Source organism: Cajanus cajan, chromosome 3, assembly GCF_000230855.2.
Source record: "Cajanus cajan strain Asha chromosome 3, NIPB_CcT2T_4, whole genome shotgun sequence".
Lineage (NCBI taxonomy): Eukaryota > Viridiplantae > Streptophyta > Magnoliopsida > Fabales > Fabaceae > Cajanus > Cajanus cajan.
Window position 1 is genome coordinate 14,908,200 of NC_138519.1, and position 17,052 is coordinate 14,925,251.

General features: G+C 33.7%; 2 protein-coding genes across 2 annotated transcripts; one reads left to right on the forward strand and one right to left on the reverse strand.

Moving 5' to 3' along the window:
- Window positions 1-287: 287 nt before the first annotated feature.
- LOC109803996 (NADPH-dependent aldo-keto reductase, chloroplastic) lies at window positions 288-6,082 on the reverse strand. Its single transcript, XM_020365725.3, has 7 exons — window positions 5,789-6,082; window positions 3,491-3,541; window positions 3,250-3,326; window positions 2,860-2,947; window positions 1,660-1,935; window positions 1,254-1,502; window positions 288-700 (listed from the first exon to the last, which is right to left on the reverse strand). The coding sequence occupies exons 1-7, from the start codon at window positions 5,906-5,908 to the stop codon at window positions 614-616; spliced, it is 948 nt and encodes a 315-aa protein (XP_020221314.1). The 5' UTR covers window positions 5,909-6,082; the 3' UTR covers window positions 288-613.
- A 5,867-nt stretch (window positions 6,083-11,949) lies between these two features.
- LOC109817566 (retrovirus-related Pol polyprotein from transposon TNT 1-94) lies at window positions 11,950-17,049 on the forward strand. The gene is made up of 4 exons (XM_083071646.1): window positions 11,950-11,959; window positions 14,116-14,585; window positions 15,048-16,085; window positions 16,174-17,049. The coding sequence occupies exons 1-4, from the start codon at window positions 11,950-11,952 to the stop codon at window positions 17,047-17,049; spliced, it is 2,394 nt and encodes a 797-aa protein (XP_082927772.1).
- The last annotated feature ends 3 nt before the right edge of the window (window positions 17,050-17,052 follow it).

The window sequence follows — 17,052 nt, forward strand, 5'->3', positions numbered from 1 at the left end:
CGAATTGACCGACTATTTTATTTGAGTCAAATTACGAGAATACTACATAGGCTTGATAATAACAGGTTCACATAAATTCAATGGTTGACAAATTCTTTGAAGAATATTTTTTAAAAAATAAAGATGCAAGTATTTCTTGGAGATCAGCGTTAATTGTTGTCATATGATTAATTTTTAGTACACCTATCATCTTATTTTCAATATTCTTTAATATTGCCTCAAGTTATGCATGGACTCATTGCGTGCTCAAAATGATGACCTTTTGAAAAGGGGATCTGCACATAAAATAAGAGTGCTGCCAACACAATCTTTGGCAATATATATTTTTTTATTTATTCGTAAGTGAATTTCCACACGAACTCTACTATAACCGTAAGTCCACTCTCTATTAGTGGAAACCACATCAGAATTCAAACAATACTAAAGAGTTGAAAAGAGAGATATCAATGAGTATAGTAATCAAAATTGATCAAGTAAAAAAATCAACAATATTAGGTGAGTTTAACTAAAGCAGTACACCTATTCAGAGTTTCCCAGAACCCTATACCCGAAGACAGGACAAACTCCTATTCTGCTGTCCATTCACTTTTATGAAATTTATAGAGAAGGCTGCTCAGATTTCACCATCCCATAATTCCTCAATAGTTCTGTAGCCACCATAAGTTTCATGGACGAATGAGGTACCCCTGAGTAGTCTTGCCTGCAACAAGAACCACCAGTCATAAAACTTTACTATGCTTCCATGAAAATAGATTTCACACGTCAAATCGGCCCCTACAGGACTAAAATGGTACTTCAGATCATGATTCCATACTCAAGTCAAGAATCAAACCGTGGTCCTTGATCAAGGAATATAAGAATATAAGTGTTTAAACATTTGAACTAATGACCTTTGATTATAAACCGTGATTAATATATGAGCATTAAACTCATATAAATATAGGGTCTATTTTGATAAACTTCTTCATAAGTAGTTCTATAAGAAAAAAATAAATAAGTTTTTCCAAGAGCTAAAATTAGTCTATACATTAGCTAATTTGTGGCTCTCTCATATTACCTTCTCCAAAAACTTAATTTTAACTTGTGCATAAGTTAGTTGTAGCTTGTTAGAGAATTTTATTTTATTTTTTTTCATTTTTTCTTCTTAATTTTTCCTATAAGTATTTATGGAGAAGTTTATCTAAACATGTCATAGTTACTATATTCAGGTTTTAAAATGCTAGAAAGACTCTGGTTAACCATCAAATACTGACCTGTTGAATCTCAGAAAATTTAGCGAACAAGTCCTCTGGTATAGACCAGCCAAAAACATCAAAATTTTCCTTTATCCTTGCTTCACTTGTACTCTTGGGGAGCACACTATGGCCCATTTGCAGTCCCCAGCGAAGAGCTACTTGTGCAGGAGTCTTGCCTAGTTTCTCTGCAATCATATTTATAATTGGTTGCTTAAGGACTTCACTTTTGACCCAGGTTGTTCCAGGGGAACCCAAAGGTGAATATCCCTGAACATACATTTAAAAGATCGCAGATGAAATTAGACAAAAAATTATATACACAAATAATGTTTCATGGCAGCAAACAGGTTGGTATATGAAAATAGCCACTGTAATGGCGGACACAAAATATAGATCATTCAAGAGTTTAGAGTTGTAAACTTACAGAGAGGTGGACACCTTTGGATTTGCAGAAAGCCTGCAGCTTGTCCTGCTGCCACGAAGGATGGCACTCAACCTGGTTGACAGCAGGAGGAATTCGAGCAACTTCCAGCAAATCCGCCAGCTTCTTGGTGGAAAAATTGCTTACACCTATAGCCCGGGCCTTGCCAGAGTCATAGAGTGCTTCCATTGCCTTCCATGTGCTAGGTATGTTTGGTTGCACAAGATTTTCAGGCTTAAAGCCAACTGATCCTTTTTTCATTGGAGCAGGCCAGTGGATCTGAAAAGGAAAAATCATCAACTTACAACTGAGTATGTCATAAATAAACTACTAATACACCAATTTTTTTTTTTTTAAAAAAAGTAAAACCCTGCATGCATTAGAAGGGAAAAATGAATAAAGATAAATAAAATAAAAGCTGCTAAACAAGGCAGCATATGCAGGAAATGCTAATTTAGACTCTAATAGATACCCATAAATTAGTTGGTTAAGAGATTGGAGTTTGACGGTCGGAGATAGTTAGTAGAATAATTAGAGAGTTAGTTTGGTGCTTAGATAATTAGAGAAATACGACATGTTGCCTATAAATAATAAAAGGGGCTGAGAGGGAGATATCTTGTGATTTGAGATGGAATTAGATTCTTGTCGGAAGGTTCAGGCCTCTTGAGAGTCTTGAGAATCATTTGTACTATTTTTTGTTATAGGAGCCTTTCTTTGTATAATTCTGCTCCAGTTTCCATCAGACTCTCTAGACAAGAGACATTCAGTGGACAAGTATGAGACACTTGGCTCTTTTTGGTTCATAGACATTGTTCACATAGTGTCTCCAAGCTAATAACCAATGACTAATCTGTACTCATGAGACATACTCTGACATTATTATGCATATAGCATTTTCAAAAAGCATTATGCATTGCATTCTATTTTTAACCTAGCAATGGCCATGATAGTGATTCACCTACAATAAAAGTTCACAGTTTAATTAGCTTTATACTTTCAGGATAAGAGAACATCAAAGGGATGTTCCCCTGAAATCCACATTCCAGGCTACATGTCCACCCCAAATTTTGAAATAAAATTTGGACGAAATAATCATCATGTTCAACCAAGAGAGAAATTGGGGGTAATAAAATCATCAATTTTGCTTTAAGTCTAACACCAAACAGGTAGTGAAAAGCTATGAGATTGAGTGATATTACATACAAGATACAAATCTACATAATCAAGCTGCAAATCTTTCAAAGTCCTGTCCAATGCAAGCGGTACATCTTCGGGAGCATGATCAGTATTCCTACATATCATCTTAAATCCTTTAGTTCTAAGCCATGAAGACTATCACAGTCATGAATCTACCAGAACTATCAATTTAGCTTAAAAATGGAAAGCAAACTAATTAATCTATGTTAAAAGATATATATATATATATATATATATATATATATAGAGAGAGAGAGAGAGAGAGAGAAACATGAAATATGCATGAATAGGAGATATTTTATTTCCCTTAAATTATGACATTTTCCTATTTAGTACCATACAATAAATGAATACATTCTTTACTGATTTTCAACAATCTCGAATCTAAAACCAAACCAGAGTTTAGATGTAATCCACAAATCCTCGCGCTTCACTACACCCTCCCCAAACAGCTTCTTCAAGATAGAGCCAATCTGCAACAGAAAGAATGAATCAATTCCTTCATACATGACATGACCAATATTACTTTCAATCATTTACTTCAGAAAGCTAGTTATGTTGTTGAATCAAGATAACACAACACCAAATGAACACAACAAGAACACCTAGTTGTGATTCACTAATTTGTGACTATTACCTCCTTCTCGTTGCCATAGACTTGAGCACAATCAATGTGGCGGTAACCAACCTGCATCAAATTGATCAAATCAAGGACATTATATTGAACAATAGATTTCCAAATTGAGTAATTGTGAAAATTGATACTAATTTAGCTGATATATATTTATTGAGAGGAACTTTTCTTATTTGAGACTGCGAAGAGTAAATCTAAGCTATACAGCCATATATGGATGGTCAAAATCTAATGCCATGTGACTACGTAAAAAGTCACATGACTTTTAGAAATTTCACATGACTTAGTTATTATAATCTTTACTATTTGTGGTATGATCTATTGGTCAATATGTATTCCTCTCACTCTCAACATTAAAAAAGGTCCTCTCACTAGATATGCTGCTATAGCTTATATATGAATGTAGAAAGAGGGAAACTGAAACTAGTTGGTTGTTACAACTGCAAAACAGAGAATAATAATCTTCTTTAGATAAATAGAGAATTTATTAAGATGGAAGAGAAAGTTACAGATGCAAGAGGATAAGAAATTCTTCAAGAACTAATGAATCAAGATCAAAACTTAAAGGAATAAAACTAGAAAACTTAGCACAAGAAGCATGAAACCCAGTACGTTAATCTCTCTGTATATCTAATAAAGATACCCTCCTAAAAGAACCATGAATAGAACACCACAAAGAAGCAAGAAAAACTACTCAATCCCAACTGAACTTGTTAGAAAACTGCCATTCAATAAAGATTCTAATATTTCTTTCCAACCAGATACACCAATAAACCGCAAACTGACAATAATGCCAAAGCTTTTTGTAGTCTCTCCTAGTGCCAAATCCTTTAAAGTTAACACATAACTCATAAAGATCCTTGGGGAAAAACCATTGTTCACCAATTTGTGCAAAACAATATATTCCACAGAAAGGAAACTGCTGACCAATGCAAGAACAAAAGAGGACCAGTTTCAGAACTTGGTCTACACATATAAGGAAGATAGAAATCTTCGAATTTTGAAGTAAATCACTGGACTCAAAACTATTAACAACAATAGTCCAAACAAGGGATTTGACCATGGTGGTAGGTAGTAAACGATTTCCAAAGACTCATACAAAAGGAGAGAAGCATTACCAGTTGACAAAGTGAGAAACTGAAAATAGAATTCTCAAGAAAATAAACCCAGTGTATCAAGAAACCAAATCCTCCTATTTGGATTAGAAGAAATATAGATTGAATTCCAAAAACGAAACTAATTCAGAGAATTCCCTGTAATGCAGATTTCTAAAGAAGTGAAAATTACAAGAAGCAGCAGAATGAGATAAATAATAAAAACCGAATTACAGAAGCATTGTGCAACCGTATCCACTAAATATAACTAACTCCATGATCCAAGCTTTTAAATTGTGATATGGCTGCAATATCTCAGTAGTGGTAGGTGCCACAACAGGATTTGACTCTTCAAAACAAGTGACACACTTCAGATAATAAAATGCATTTATAATTCTAGATTTTGGAGTAACTTGATCGTCCCTCTGTGTATATATATGGGCTTAAATATGTTTAGTCCATACAAAATGAGTGAGTTTTATTTTGGTTATCCAAAAAACTTTTTTCATCCTTTAAAGTTTAAAATCTCTATTTTTGATCCTTGAAAGCCAAGCCAATTTTAATTTTATTCTAAACAGAATATTTTTCTTTAATTTTCATTCTTATGAAATGAGTAACTTTAATCTTTAATGACCATTTTAAGATTGGCAAATAATTCTTAGTTATTTTAGAGGTGTCACATTTTAACACATATCATATACAGTAGTAACCAATACAATTCACTTAATGCTAGCTTAACTTTCACTTTAAAAATCAAAAGTCATTAACTCAAGTGATTTTTCACCAGGAATCCTCAACTAAAGACTAGAGTTTGATTCTCAACTTGAATATAAAGTTATACCACTTTACTCCTTTCAAAGCCAACCTGGTGGGAAGCAGTCATACCTCCATACAAAACCACAAAAAAAAAAAAAAAAAAAAGACTGAGTTTAAAGTGTGTGTCACATAGCAGTGTGACCAAAATTAATGAAAATTTAAACAAAAAACAAAAAAAAATACAAAATTTGCTCTTTTTATAATGATAAAAACATTTTTAAGCTATATAGGTTTTAAAAAAATATACATGCAACCTTCAAATTGAAGGGACAAGGTAAAGGTAACTCTTTCTCTCTCTCTCTCTATATATATATGATTATCTGTGTGTGATGAATTTGTACGTAAGGAATGGTAAAAGAAAGAGAAGGAATGGGAAAACGGCAATGGGAACCTTGATGGCGGCAGCGACGGCTTGAGCGACGAGGCCAGGGTCGGACTGCCACGTTCCCAAGCCCAGGGAAGGGATCTTGGCTCCGGTGTTAAGCTCGATCAATTCAATCTGCATCGACATTTTTCTCAAAGCGCCGTCGTTTTACAGCTCAGACCCAAAGCTCTCAGAGGATTCTATTGGTGGCGGGAGATTTTCTAGTGTTTGTTTCTTGCTGTTAACGCTTTCGGTGCTACACACAACCGTAACATCAAACTATGACCGAGTTTTACGTTGATTACAACTATTACGCCCTACTTCACCACCATTTTTTCTCACCTCATGTATTTATTATATATTGGTGTTAAATGTTTACTAATTTTATTGTTCATTAACCTAGATTGAAAATTTTCAACCTAATATAATTTGGACTAACAATTTGTTCACTATGATACTTAAATACTTGCAATTTTTTTATTTTTTCTATTTTTTTTTTAATATTTTACTATTTTGATCTCCAATTTTAATTTTAAAAATTTATAAAATTTATAATTTTGATTTCTTTACTAAATATTCATTCATTGACCGTTAAAATTGTAATATTAATTATAATATGATATTAAATATATGATATAATAATTAATATTTAATGATGTTTAAATTAAATTTCACTTTTACTCTCATATTTATTCCATTTTCATTTTCTTTTACTACTTTTATGAAATAAAAATAAAGATTAAAAATATAATTTAATATAAATAATTATTATATTATGTAATTAATGTCATCTCTACTAGTCGTGATCAACACTTTATAATTTTTAGTTTTAGTCATCAATGATTTCATGGACTTCTTATAATGTGATTCACTTGTTTTGAAATCAAATACAATTGAAAATAAAATCCTAGATCAATAAGAAATCAATCAGAACCCTAGATTTAAAGGAGAAGAAATACAAACTTGAAATAGATAAGAGGAAGGAGTTGAATTGCGAGCTAGAAAACAAGGTCGCAAATAAAAAAGAGTGAAAAACTTCAATTTCATCCCTTTTCAAAGAGAATTTCAAATTATATTGATTTAGTAAATTAAAACACTTCATTAAAATGATGTAATTTAAAATTATTTTAAATCACCTGTCTAAAAGAATGATTTATCTACGGAGAATTTAAAATTCTTTAGAAAAACGATTTACTCCTTAAATTACCTCATCCAAATTCACGCTTTTGATGGAGTTTCCCAAATTGTAATGGAATTTTCCAAACTTATTTCATGGATTACGCATACCCAATTCCCCATCTTCAAGTTTAAATTTACATTTCTCTTTGTATCCATTCAAAGCTCCTTCACCACTTCATCTAGCCCTAACTCGTAGATAAAACAATAGGAAACATGATTGAGAATACTTCTCGACCTTTTTTCTTTATTCACTAATACCAATTTGAAAACTCCATTCTGTTAGCAGGTAAAGTGCTCATTGTTATTTGATAGAAATTGTCATCTTGTATCATACTGCTTTACGGAGAGCAGAATTATTGTTATATATACAAGTATAAGTGGTCAAAGAAATAAAAAGCTAACTAACCATGGTTAGGCCTATCTAATCTAAAACTAACTAAGACAAATACAGGTACAGAAGAAAACAGAAAAGAAAAGGTAATGAGAGAAGCCTTATTAATCCTAATACCCCTTCTCAAGTTGGGCCATGTATATTGGATAAACCCAACTTGGAGATAGCATGAAGGAAAAGCTTTGGATACAAGGATTTAGTGAATGCATCGGCTAGCTGATTTGTTGAAGGAACATGAATAAGATGCAATAATGCTTCTTGAAGTTTGATACGAATCAAATGACAATCCACCTCAATGTGTTTTGTTCTCTCATGGAAGGTAGGATTTTTAGCAATTTGGATAGCAGATTGACTATTAGAAAATACAGAAAATGGGGTTGGAATCTTAACAAAAAGACTGTCAGATAGGAATTTCAACCATTGGAGTTCACAAGTAAGGGAAGCTAAAGCCCTATACTCAGCTTCAGAGGAAGATCTTGAGACAGTAGACTGCTTCTTTGATTTCCAAGAAACAAGTGATTTGCAAAGGAAAACACAATAGCCTGTGACTGATTTTCGTGTAGTTGAACAAGTGGCCCAATCTGAGTCAGAAAATGCTTGAATTCTGAGATGACTTTCAGCAGGATAGAACAGACCAAGGCCTGGTGCTCCTTTAAGGTATCTAACAATTCTCAAGGTTGCTTGTAGATGTGGTTCACAGGGTTGAGAAACAAATTGACTCAGCTGTTGGACTGAAAAGCTAATGTCTGGCCTTGTGTTAGTAAGATAAAGTAATCTGCCAATTAGTCTTCTAAAGCTAGTTGGATCATTTAAGAGGGAACCATGGTCTGCATGCAGTTTTATAGCAGGATCAGCTGGTGTAGGTGCTGGTTTAGAGCCAAGTAAATCAGATTCATCAATAAGCTCTAAACAATATTTTCTTTGATTTAGAATGATCCCCTTCTTAGATCTAGCCACTTCAAGACCTAAGAAAAATTTCAAAGGACCAAGATCTTTAATCTGAAATTTCTGATGGAGATGTTGTTTAACAATTTGGATTTCTGAAAAATTATTCCCACTCAAAACGACATCATCAACATAGATAAGCAGAATTGTGATGGAAGAACCTTGTTTCTTGATAAACAAAGAATGATCAGCTGAACTTTGTTTATAACCCAAATGAAGCAATTCAGAATTCAATTTCTGATTCCAATTTCTGCTAGCTTGGTTTAGGCCATATAATGACTTTTCCAATTTGCAAACAAGTTTGGAATCAGGTAATTGAAGTCCTTGAGGAGGCCTCATGTAAACCTCTTCCTCTAAATCTCCATGTAAAAAAGCATTGTCTACGTCCAATTGATGTAGAAACCAGTTGTTAGTGGAAGCTAGAGCCAGGAGAAACCTTACAGTTGTCAATTTAGCAACTGGTGAGAAAGTCTCAAAATAATCTATGCCTTCAGTTTGAGTGAATCCCTTGGCTACCAAACGAGCTTTATGTCTATCAACTGAACCATCTGCCTTGTATTTGATTCTATATACCCACTTGCATCCAATCAACTTTTTGCTAGGAGGAAGTGAAACCAAAGACCAGGTTCTGTTTCGATTCAAAACATCAAGTTCAGTCATCATGGCTTGCTTCCAACAGTTTTGAGTAATAGCTTGTGCATAATTTGAAGGCTCAACATGTGCAGAGATAGAAAGACAAAAGGCAGTGTAGTTAGAAGAACATTTATTGTAAGATAGGTATAAATGCAATGGATAAAGACAAGCAGAGTTAGAAGAAGTGGCACTGTAATAATGATATTGATCAAGGTAGTTGGGTCTAAATTTCTGTCTTGTAGAAACTCTTGGTTGCACAAGAATGTCTTGCATTTCTTCTGCTAAAGGTTGTTGTAATTGTTCACTAGAGGCTCTTGGTTGCATAGGAATGTCTTGCATTTCTTCTGCTAAAGGTTGCTGTAATTGTTCACTAGAGGTGTGTGTGTTAGTTGTTTCCAAAATAGTAATGGGATAAAGTTCATAATGCGCAAAGTCATTAGTAGATTCAGTGAGTATGGCATCAGAATTAGAGGAAAATTTATGAAAATCAGAATAGGGAAATACAGTTTCATGAAAAACAACATTCCTAGATAAAGAAAAGAATCTGGAATGTAAATTGTAAAGAACATATCCTTTAATGCCAGATTTATATCCAAGAAATATACATTTAGAAGCTCGAGGAGCTAATTTTGTTCTGCCAGCAGCAAGAGTTGAGGCATAAGCAAGACAACCAAAAACTCTTAAGTCATGTAGATCAGGTTTATGATGATAAATCATTTCAAAAGGAGATTTTTGTTTAAGAAATCTAGTAGGAAGTCTGTTGATAATGTGGACAACATGTTTTATAGCATAAGACCAAAAAGTTTTAGGAATCTGAGATTGAAAAAGCAATGCTCTACAGACATTTAATAAGTGTTGATGTTTCCTCTCAACAATACCATTTTGTTGAGGGGTTTCAACACAACTTGTTTCATGAAGGATGCCCTTGGCATTATAAAAATTAGTGAGAATGAATTCCTTACCATTATCTGATCTTAAACGTTTTAATTTGCAATCATGTTGATTCTCAATGAGAATAATAAAATTTGGCAATAAAGATTTGACTTCCTGCTTAGATTTTAACAAATGAATCCATGTGAAACGACTATAATTATCAACTATAGTTAAAAAATACTTGTAACCTTCAATGGATGAAATAGCAAGTGGTCCCCAAATATCCACATGTATAAGTTCAAAAAAGAAATTGGTAATACTAGTGCTGTCAGGAAAAGGTAATTTCTTTTGTTTGGCAAAAGAACATATGTCACATACATGAACTAAAGGAAATTTTATTGAAGTATATTGGGAAGACAACGTCTGAAGAACTTTATTTGAAGGATGTCCTAATTTTGCATGCCATACAGATTTAGTGTTAGTAAAGTTATCATTAAGAGTAGTTGCTAAAATAGTGGTACAATTGTTGCTAGTAGCAGAAAAACCAAGTGAATCATTGTGTTGTAAGAGTTGAAACAAGCCAGATTGTTGTTTAGCTGCTCCAATCATCTTGAAGGTATGCCTCTGCACAATGATACAATCATATTCACAAAAAATAACAATGCAATTGAGAGTAGTAACAAGTTTTGGAATAGAGATTAGGTGAACAGAAAAATCAGGAACATATAATGCATTATAAAGAGTAAGATTTCCAAGGTGAATAGTACCAGAATAACAAGCAAAAATAGATTGGTTGTTAGGAAATTTAACTGAAATAGGTTTTATAGGAATCAAAGAAGAGAAATATGATTTTGAAGGGCAAATGTGGTCAGTAGCACCACTATCAAGAATCCAAGAGGATTGGAACAAGTTGATACCTGGAGTGCTCACAGAACATTTGTGAGCACTGTTAACAGAGGGAGAGGGATCTTGTGACTGTTGAAGCAAGGCCAATAATGCTTGATATTGATCCTTGGAAAAATTGAAAGTGTTCTGAGACGTGACGTCATCCTTAACAGAAGTGGTAGATACAAGAGAAGTAGTAGAATCAAAATTGTTCACAGAAGGCTTTGAAGTGTTTGAAGTAGTGGAAGTATTCTTGCCATTTGTCCTGTACCCCGGTGGAAAACCATAAATCTGAAAACATGTGTCAATGGTATGATTTGTCTTTTTACATTTAGTGCAAAATCTGGTAGATCTGCCTGTATTGTTGCCTCTACCAGAACGACCACTACCACGAGTATTAGAGAATCCACCACGAGTAGAAGAATTGTTGCGAGCAGAATCATCATTGAATGTAGCCAGAGCTGCAGATTCTTGTGGAATTGGAGGAACTGAACCTCCAAACTCACGTTCTTGCTGAAGAACAAGAGAAAAAGTGCGAGTGAGGCCAGGCATAGGTTCCATAAGCATTACTTGAGAACGAACTTGAGAGAATTCATCATTGAGTCCTCGCAAGAACTTGATTACGCAATCATCATCACGTTCCTTCTGAATCTTGGAAAATATTCCACAAGAACATGCAACAGGGCAAGAACAAGCCAAAACTATGCGATATATTGACAACTCTTTCCAAAGTATACGCAAACGAGTGTAATATTGTGAAACAGTAAGCTCACCTTGTTTACAATTTTGCAATTCTTCTTGCAGATCAGCAATGCGAAATTTATCGCCATGAGAGAAGCGATCACAAAGGTCTCGCCAAATTTCTGAAGCCGACTCGATCCACATAACAGATTGACAAATTGAAGGAGTCATTGAGTGTGCAAGCCATGACATTACCATTTTGTTGCAGCGGCACCATGCTTTGTGAAGAGGATCGGAGAGATTTGGACAGGTTAGGGTTCCAAGAACAAACTGATCCTTATTCTTGGTTTCAAGGGCTACGAGCATGTCATGCTTCCATTGTGGAAAATTGTTATCGGAAAGCAAAGGTGTTACAAGAACTAAAGCTGGATTTTCTCCAGGATGAAGAAACAAAGGATTCGTCGGATTGACGAGGTGATCGGAAAGTGCAGGTTGAATTGAATTTTCCATTGTTGATCAGAAAAGAGAACAATAGACGAAAAGAAAAACTTAGCGGAACAGAGAACAATGTGGAAGCGAAGAATAGTCACACGATGATACCATGTTAGCAGGTAAAGTGCTCATTGTTATTTGATAGAAATTGTCATCTTGTATCATACTGCTTTACAGAGAGCAGAATTATTGTTATATATACAAGTATAAGTGGTCAAAGAAATAAAAAGCTAACTAACCATGGTTAGGCCTATCTAATCTAAAACTAACTAAGACAAATACAGGTACAGAGGAAAACAGAAAAGAAAAGGTAATGAGAGAAGCCTTATTAATCCTAATACATTCACTATTCAATTTTTTTTTCTTTTGAGAGTTGTAGCTCATTGACATTTGCCCATCTCACAACTTTTTCATCACATCTAATAGATAAGTGATTCAAACTTTCTCTAATCTCATGCGAAGTCTCTATCTTAATTCATTGTTTTTATAATACAATTTAGTGGGTAATGAATGTTCTAAATTGTCTACAAAGTGATTGATTAAATGTATTGGATTTATTTTGACTTTTTTCAATCTATAATGGACGGTGAATGGTGCTTTCAAATTAGTTTTAGTCCATAAAGAAAATAAACCCAAGTAACGTGTTGGATGAAAAACGTGGAGAATCTAAAAACAAAACTTGATCATAGACTCTTCGCGGATTTGTATCTATCTAATATTTATATATAACAGATGTTAACGATGTTATGTAAGATATTATGTCTCATGTGGGAAATATGTGATATATAAAGGGGCTAATAAATAAATAATTAAATAATTAAAGACTAAATCATAAATGGGTTTAATGGAGCATTTATGATAATAATTGTTATTTGATGGAAATAACAATCTTTAGGGATTATAAATATTCACTAATGTGAGACAAGGTTCACACCCCTGACAAAAAGTATTCTCTCAAGCTCTAGCCATCAGGAAAGATAGAGAGAGTAGAAAGAAAAGTCAAAGGGAGTGAAATCTTGGTTCTCTTCAAGAAGATCAAAGCATTCTAAGGATCAAAGGAGTTTTCTACTATGGAGAAAGGTACACACTTTCTTATTATTATGTGAGTATCATGAATTTCAAAGATCCTTTAATTTTCTATAATTGATGTATTAGAAAATCATAGAACTTACATGTGGTATCAGAGCATGGTTTTGAAATTGAATGATTCTCCGTGAATGATATGTGTTGTAAAATTGTATAATTCTCCATGAATGTTATATATATATACATATATAACGATTTTGCAATGATCCAGAAGACATTGTCAAATTAAGAAATTTCAAGCAATTTTTTCTCACCGGAAGTGAGATAATTGTACAACAATGAAAAATAAAAGAATATTTTTCTCACCATAAGTGAGATAATTGTGCAACAATGAAAATAAAATGATATTTTCTCACCCGAAGTGAGATAATTGTACGACAATGAAAATAAAAGAATATTTTCTTCACCTGAAGTGAGAAAATATTATGAAAAGTGAAAAGAAAAAGGATAGATAAATAAACAAATATTATATAAGTGTTATGTTTGATCCTTTGAGTACCACCGAAAGTGGAATAATTCTATTAAGGTCATTGTTGCAGTATTATGTTTAATTTTCCGCTGCATGTTGTTTGTTTTGGATCATGAATGTAATTCTTAATTTTAATTATGATCAATGTATTAAATTCCACATTACTGAAATCCTAGTGGTAATCGCGTAAGAATTATTTTCTTGAAAGTTTCCTTTTTCTGAAATACCTAAATTTGTATATCAAATTGGAAAGAATTGATTTTTTTTTAAAATCAAATTTTGGAATTAAGTGTACGATGAATTTGTTAGTCACCAAAGTGACCAAATTTTATATTTATTTAATTCCACATTAATGATGATTTAATTCAATTACCCATAGAATAACGGATGCTAAATAATATTTTCGTTCATTATTATAAGACATTTATGTATCGCCCAAAGGTTGATTAGTTGTTCTCATAATCAATGAATATAATTGTGTGTGACTTATGTGTGCTATTAGATTATTTATACATCCAAAGGTATTAGATAATTCTAATTGGTGCATGTTTAGTTGCAAAATAATGATTAAATTTATTAGCATCATTATGTTTGTATGTTGTATGTTGATGTATCACCCAAAGGAGAACATCAATATACTATTAATTGATGTTTGAATATATTATATGTGTAGCATGTATTTTATGTCTCAAAACACTCATGAAAATTTTTATTATGCAGTATCTGTTCCCAATTCACTAAATTCTCTTGTAGCGTCTATTCCAATTTTTAATGGGCTTAATTTCTCTTACTGGAATGAGCAAGTCCAATTTCACCTCGGTGTTTTGGATCTAGACCTTGCTATATTAGAAGAGAAGCCTGCTACTATTACTGATTCTAGTAGTAATGAAGAAAAATCCTATTATAAAGCTTGGGAAAAGTCTAACAGACTCTGCTTAATGTTCATGAGAATGATTATTGCTGACAGTATTAAGACAGCTCTACCCAAAACTGAAAGTGCTAAAGAATTTATGGGTTTTGTGGGAGAGCGCTCTCAAACAGCTGATAAGTCTCTTGCTGGGACACTAATGAGTACACTGACCACCATAAAGTTTGATGGGTCACGTACTATGCATGAGCATGTCATTGAGATGGCAAATATTGCAGCAAGACTTAAGTCCTTGGGAATGGCTGTGAATGAGAATTTCCTTGTACAATTTATTCTCAACTCATTACCGACTGAGTATGGCCCGTTTCAAATGAGCTATAATACCATGAAAGACAAATGGAATGTGCATGAATTGCATAGTATGTTGGTTAAGGAGGAAACGAGACTTAAGAATTAAGGAAGTCACTCAATTCATTATGTAAGCCACCAAGGGAATCAAGGAGCTGGAAAGAAGTTTGTTAAGAAATATGATAAGGGCAAAAAGCCATTAAAGATTAATGAGGCATCTGTACCAATCCAGAAGAAAGCATCAAAGGGTAATAATTGTCATTTCTGTGGGAAATCTGGACACTTCTAGAAGGATTACCCAAAACGTAAGGCTTGGTTCGAAAAGAAAGGTAAGCTTAATGCTTATGTATGTTTTGAGTCAAATTTAACTGATGTTCCCCATAATACATGATGGATCGATTCTGGATGTACGACTCATGTTTCTAATACGATGCAGGGATTTACTACAATCCAAACCATAAGCCCAAATGAGAAGTTCGTCTTCATGGGGAATAGAGTGAAAGTTCCAGTGGAAGCAGTCAGGACTTATCGTTTAATCCTTAACACCGGACATCATTTAGATTTATTGGAAAGTTCTCAAGCAGTCAATGCCTTAGAAATTTACTTGAATGAAGTAGAAAGGAAATTAGACAAAAAGGTGAAAGTTGTAAGATCTGATAGAGGTGGTGAGTATTATGAAAGATATAATGAAACTGGGCAACACCCAGGTCCATTTGCTAAACTTCTTCAGAAACGTGGCATTTGTGCTCAATATACAATGCCAGGTACACCACAACAAAATGGTGTATCAGAAAGGCGTCATAGAACATTAATGGATATTGTTAGGAGTATGTTAAGTAATTCAACTTTACCCATATATTTGTGGATGTATGCCTTGAAAACTGCCATGTATTTGTTAAATAGGGTTCCTAGTAAAGCAATTTCAAGGACACTTTTTGAACTGTGGACTGGTAGGACACCTAGTTTAAGGCACCTACATGTTTGGGGTTGTCAGGCGAAAATAAGGATTTATAATCCACAAGAAAAGAATTTGGATGCAAGAACAATCAGTGGATATTTCATTGGTTATCCAGAAAAATCAAAGGGGTATATGTTTTATTGTCCTATTCATAATATGAGAATTGTTGAAACTGGAAATGCAAGGTTCATTGAAAATGGTGAAGTTAGTGGGAGTACAATTCCACAGAAAGTGGAAGTCAAAGAAGTTAGAATGCAAGTTCCTTTGACTTATGCCTCTGGCAATAAAGTAAGTGTTCCTCTAACTGTTGTGTCAAACAACAATGAAGAAGAGCAACACAATAATGAACCTATGATTCATGATGAACCTATTGTAGAACAGCCAAAAGAAATAGCATTAAGAAGGTCACAAAGAGAAAAAAGATCAGCTATTTCAAATGACTATATGGTATATCTACATGAGTTAGAAACTGACTCAAGTATTAATGAGAATGATCCAGTTTCGTTTTCACAAGCTGTAAGTTGTGATAATTCTGAAAAGTGGTTAAATGCCATGAAAGAAGAATTAAAATCCATGGAATAAAATGATGTTTGGGACCTTGTAGAATTGCCAGAAGGTTGCAAGAGAGTTGGTTGTAAGTGGGTCTTTAAGACTAAACGTGACTCTGATGGCAACCTTGAAAGGTACAAGGCTAGACTTGTTGCTAAGGGTTTTACTAAAAAAAAATGGCATTGATTACAAAGAGACTTTTTCACCCGTCTCACGAAAGGATTCCTTTAGAATTATCATGGCATTAGTAGCCCATTATGACTTGGAGCTACATCAAATGGATGTGAAAACCGCCTTTCTAAATGGAAATTTGGAGGAGAATGTTTACATGGACCAACCAATGGGGTTCTCAGTTGAAGGAAAGGAACACATGGTGTGCAAATTAAAGAAATCAATATATGGACTTAAGCAAGCTTCCCGCCAATGGTATTTAAAGTTTAATGATACCATTGTTTCCTTTGGATTTAAAGAAAACATTGTTGATCAATGCATATATTTGAAGGTCAGTGGGAGTAAAGTTATATTTTTAATTTTGTATGTTGATGACATCTTGCTTGCAACTAATGATCTTGGTCTTCTTCATGAGACTAAGAAGTTTCTCTCTAGTAACTTTGAAATGAAAGATATGGGCGAGGCAAGCTATGTGATAGGAATAGAAATATTCCGAGATAGATCACAAGGACTGTTAGGCTTGTCTCAGAAAGCATATATCAATAAAGTACTAGAGAGATTCAGGATGGAAATGTGCTTAGCATCGCCCGTTCCAATTCAGAAAGGAGATAAGTTTAGTCTCACTCAATGTCCTAAAAATGACTTGGAACGAAAACAAATGGAAGCAATTCCGTATGCATCAGTTGTTGGGAGTATCATGTATGCTCAGATCTGTACTCGACCAGATATAAGTTTTGTAGCTGGAATGTTAGGAAGATAACAA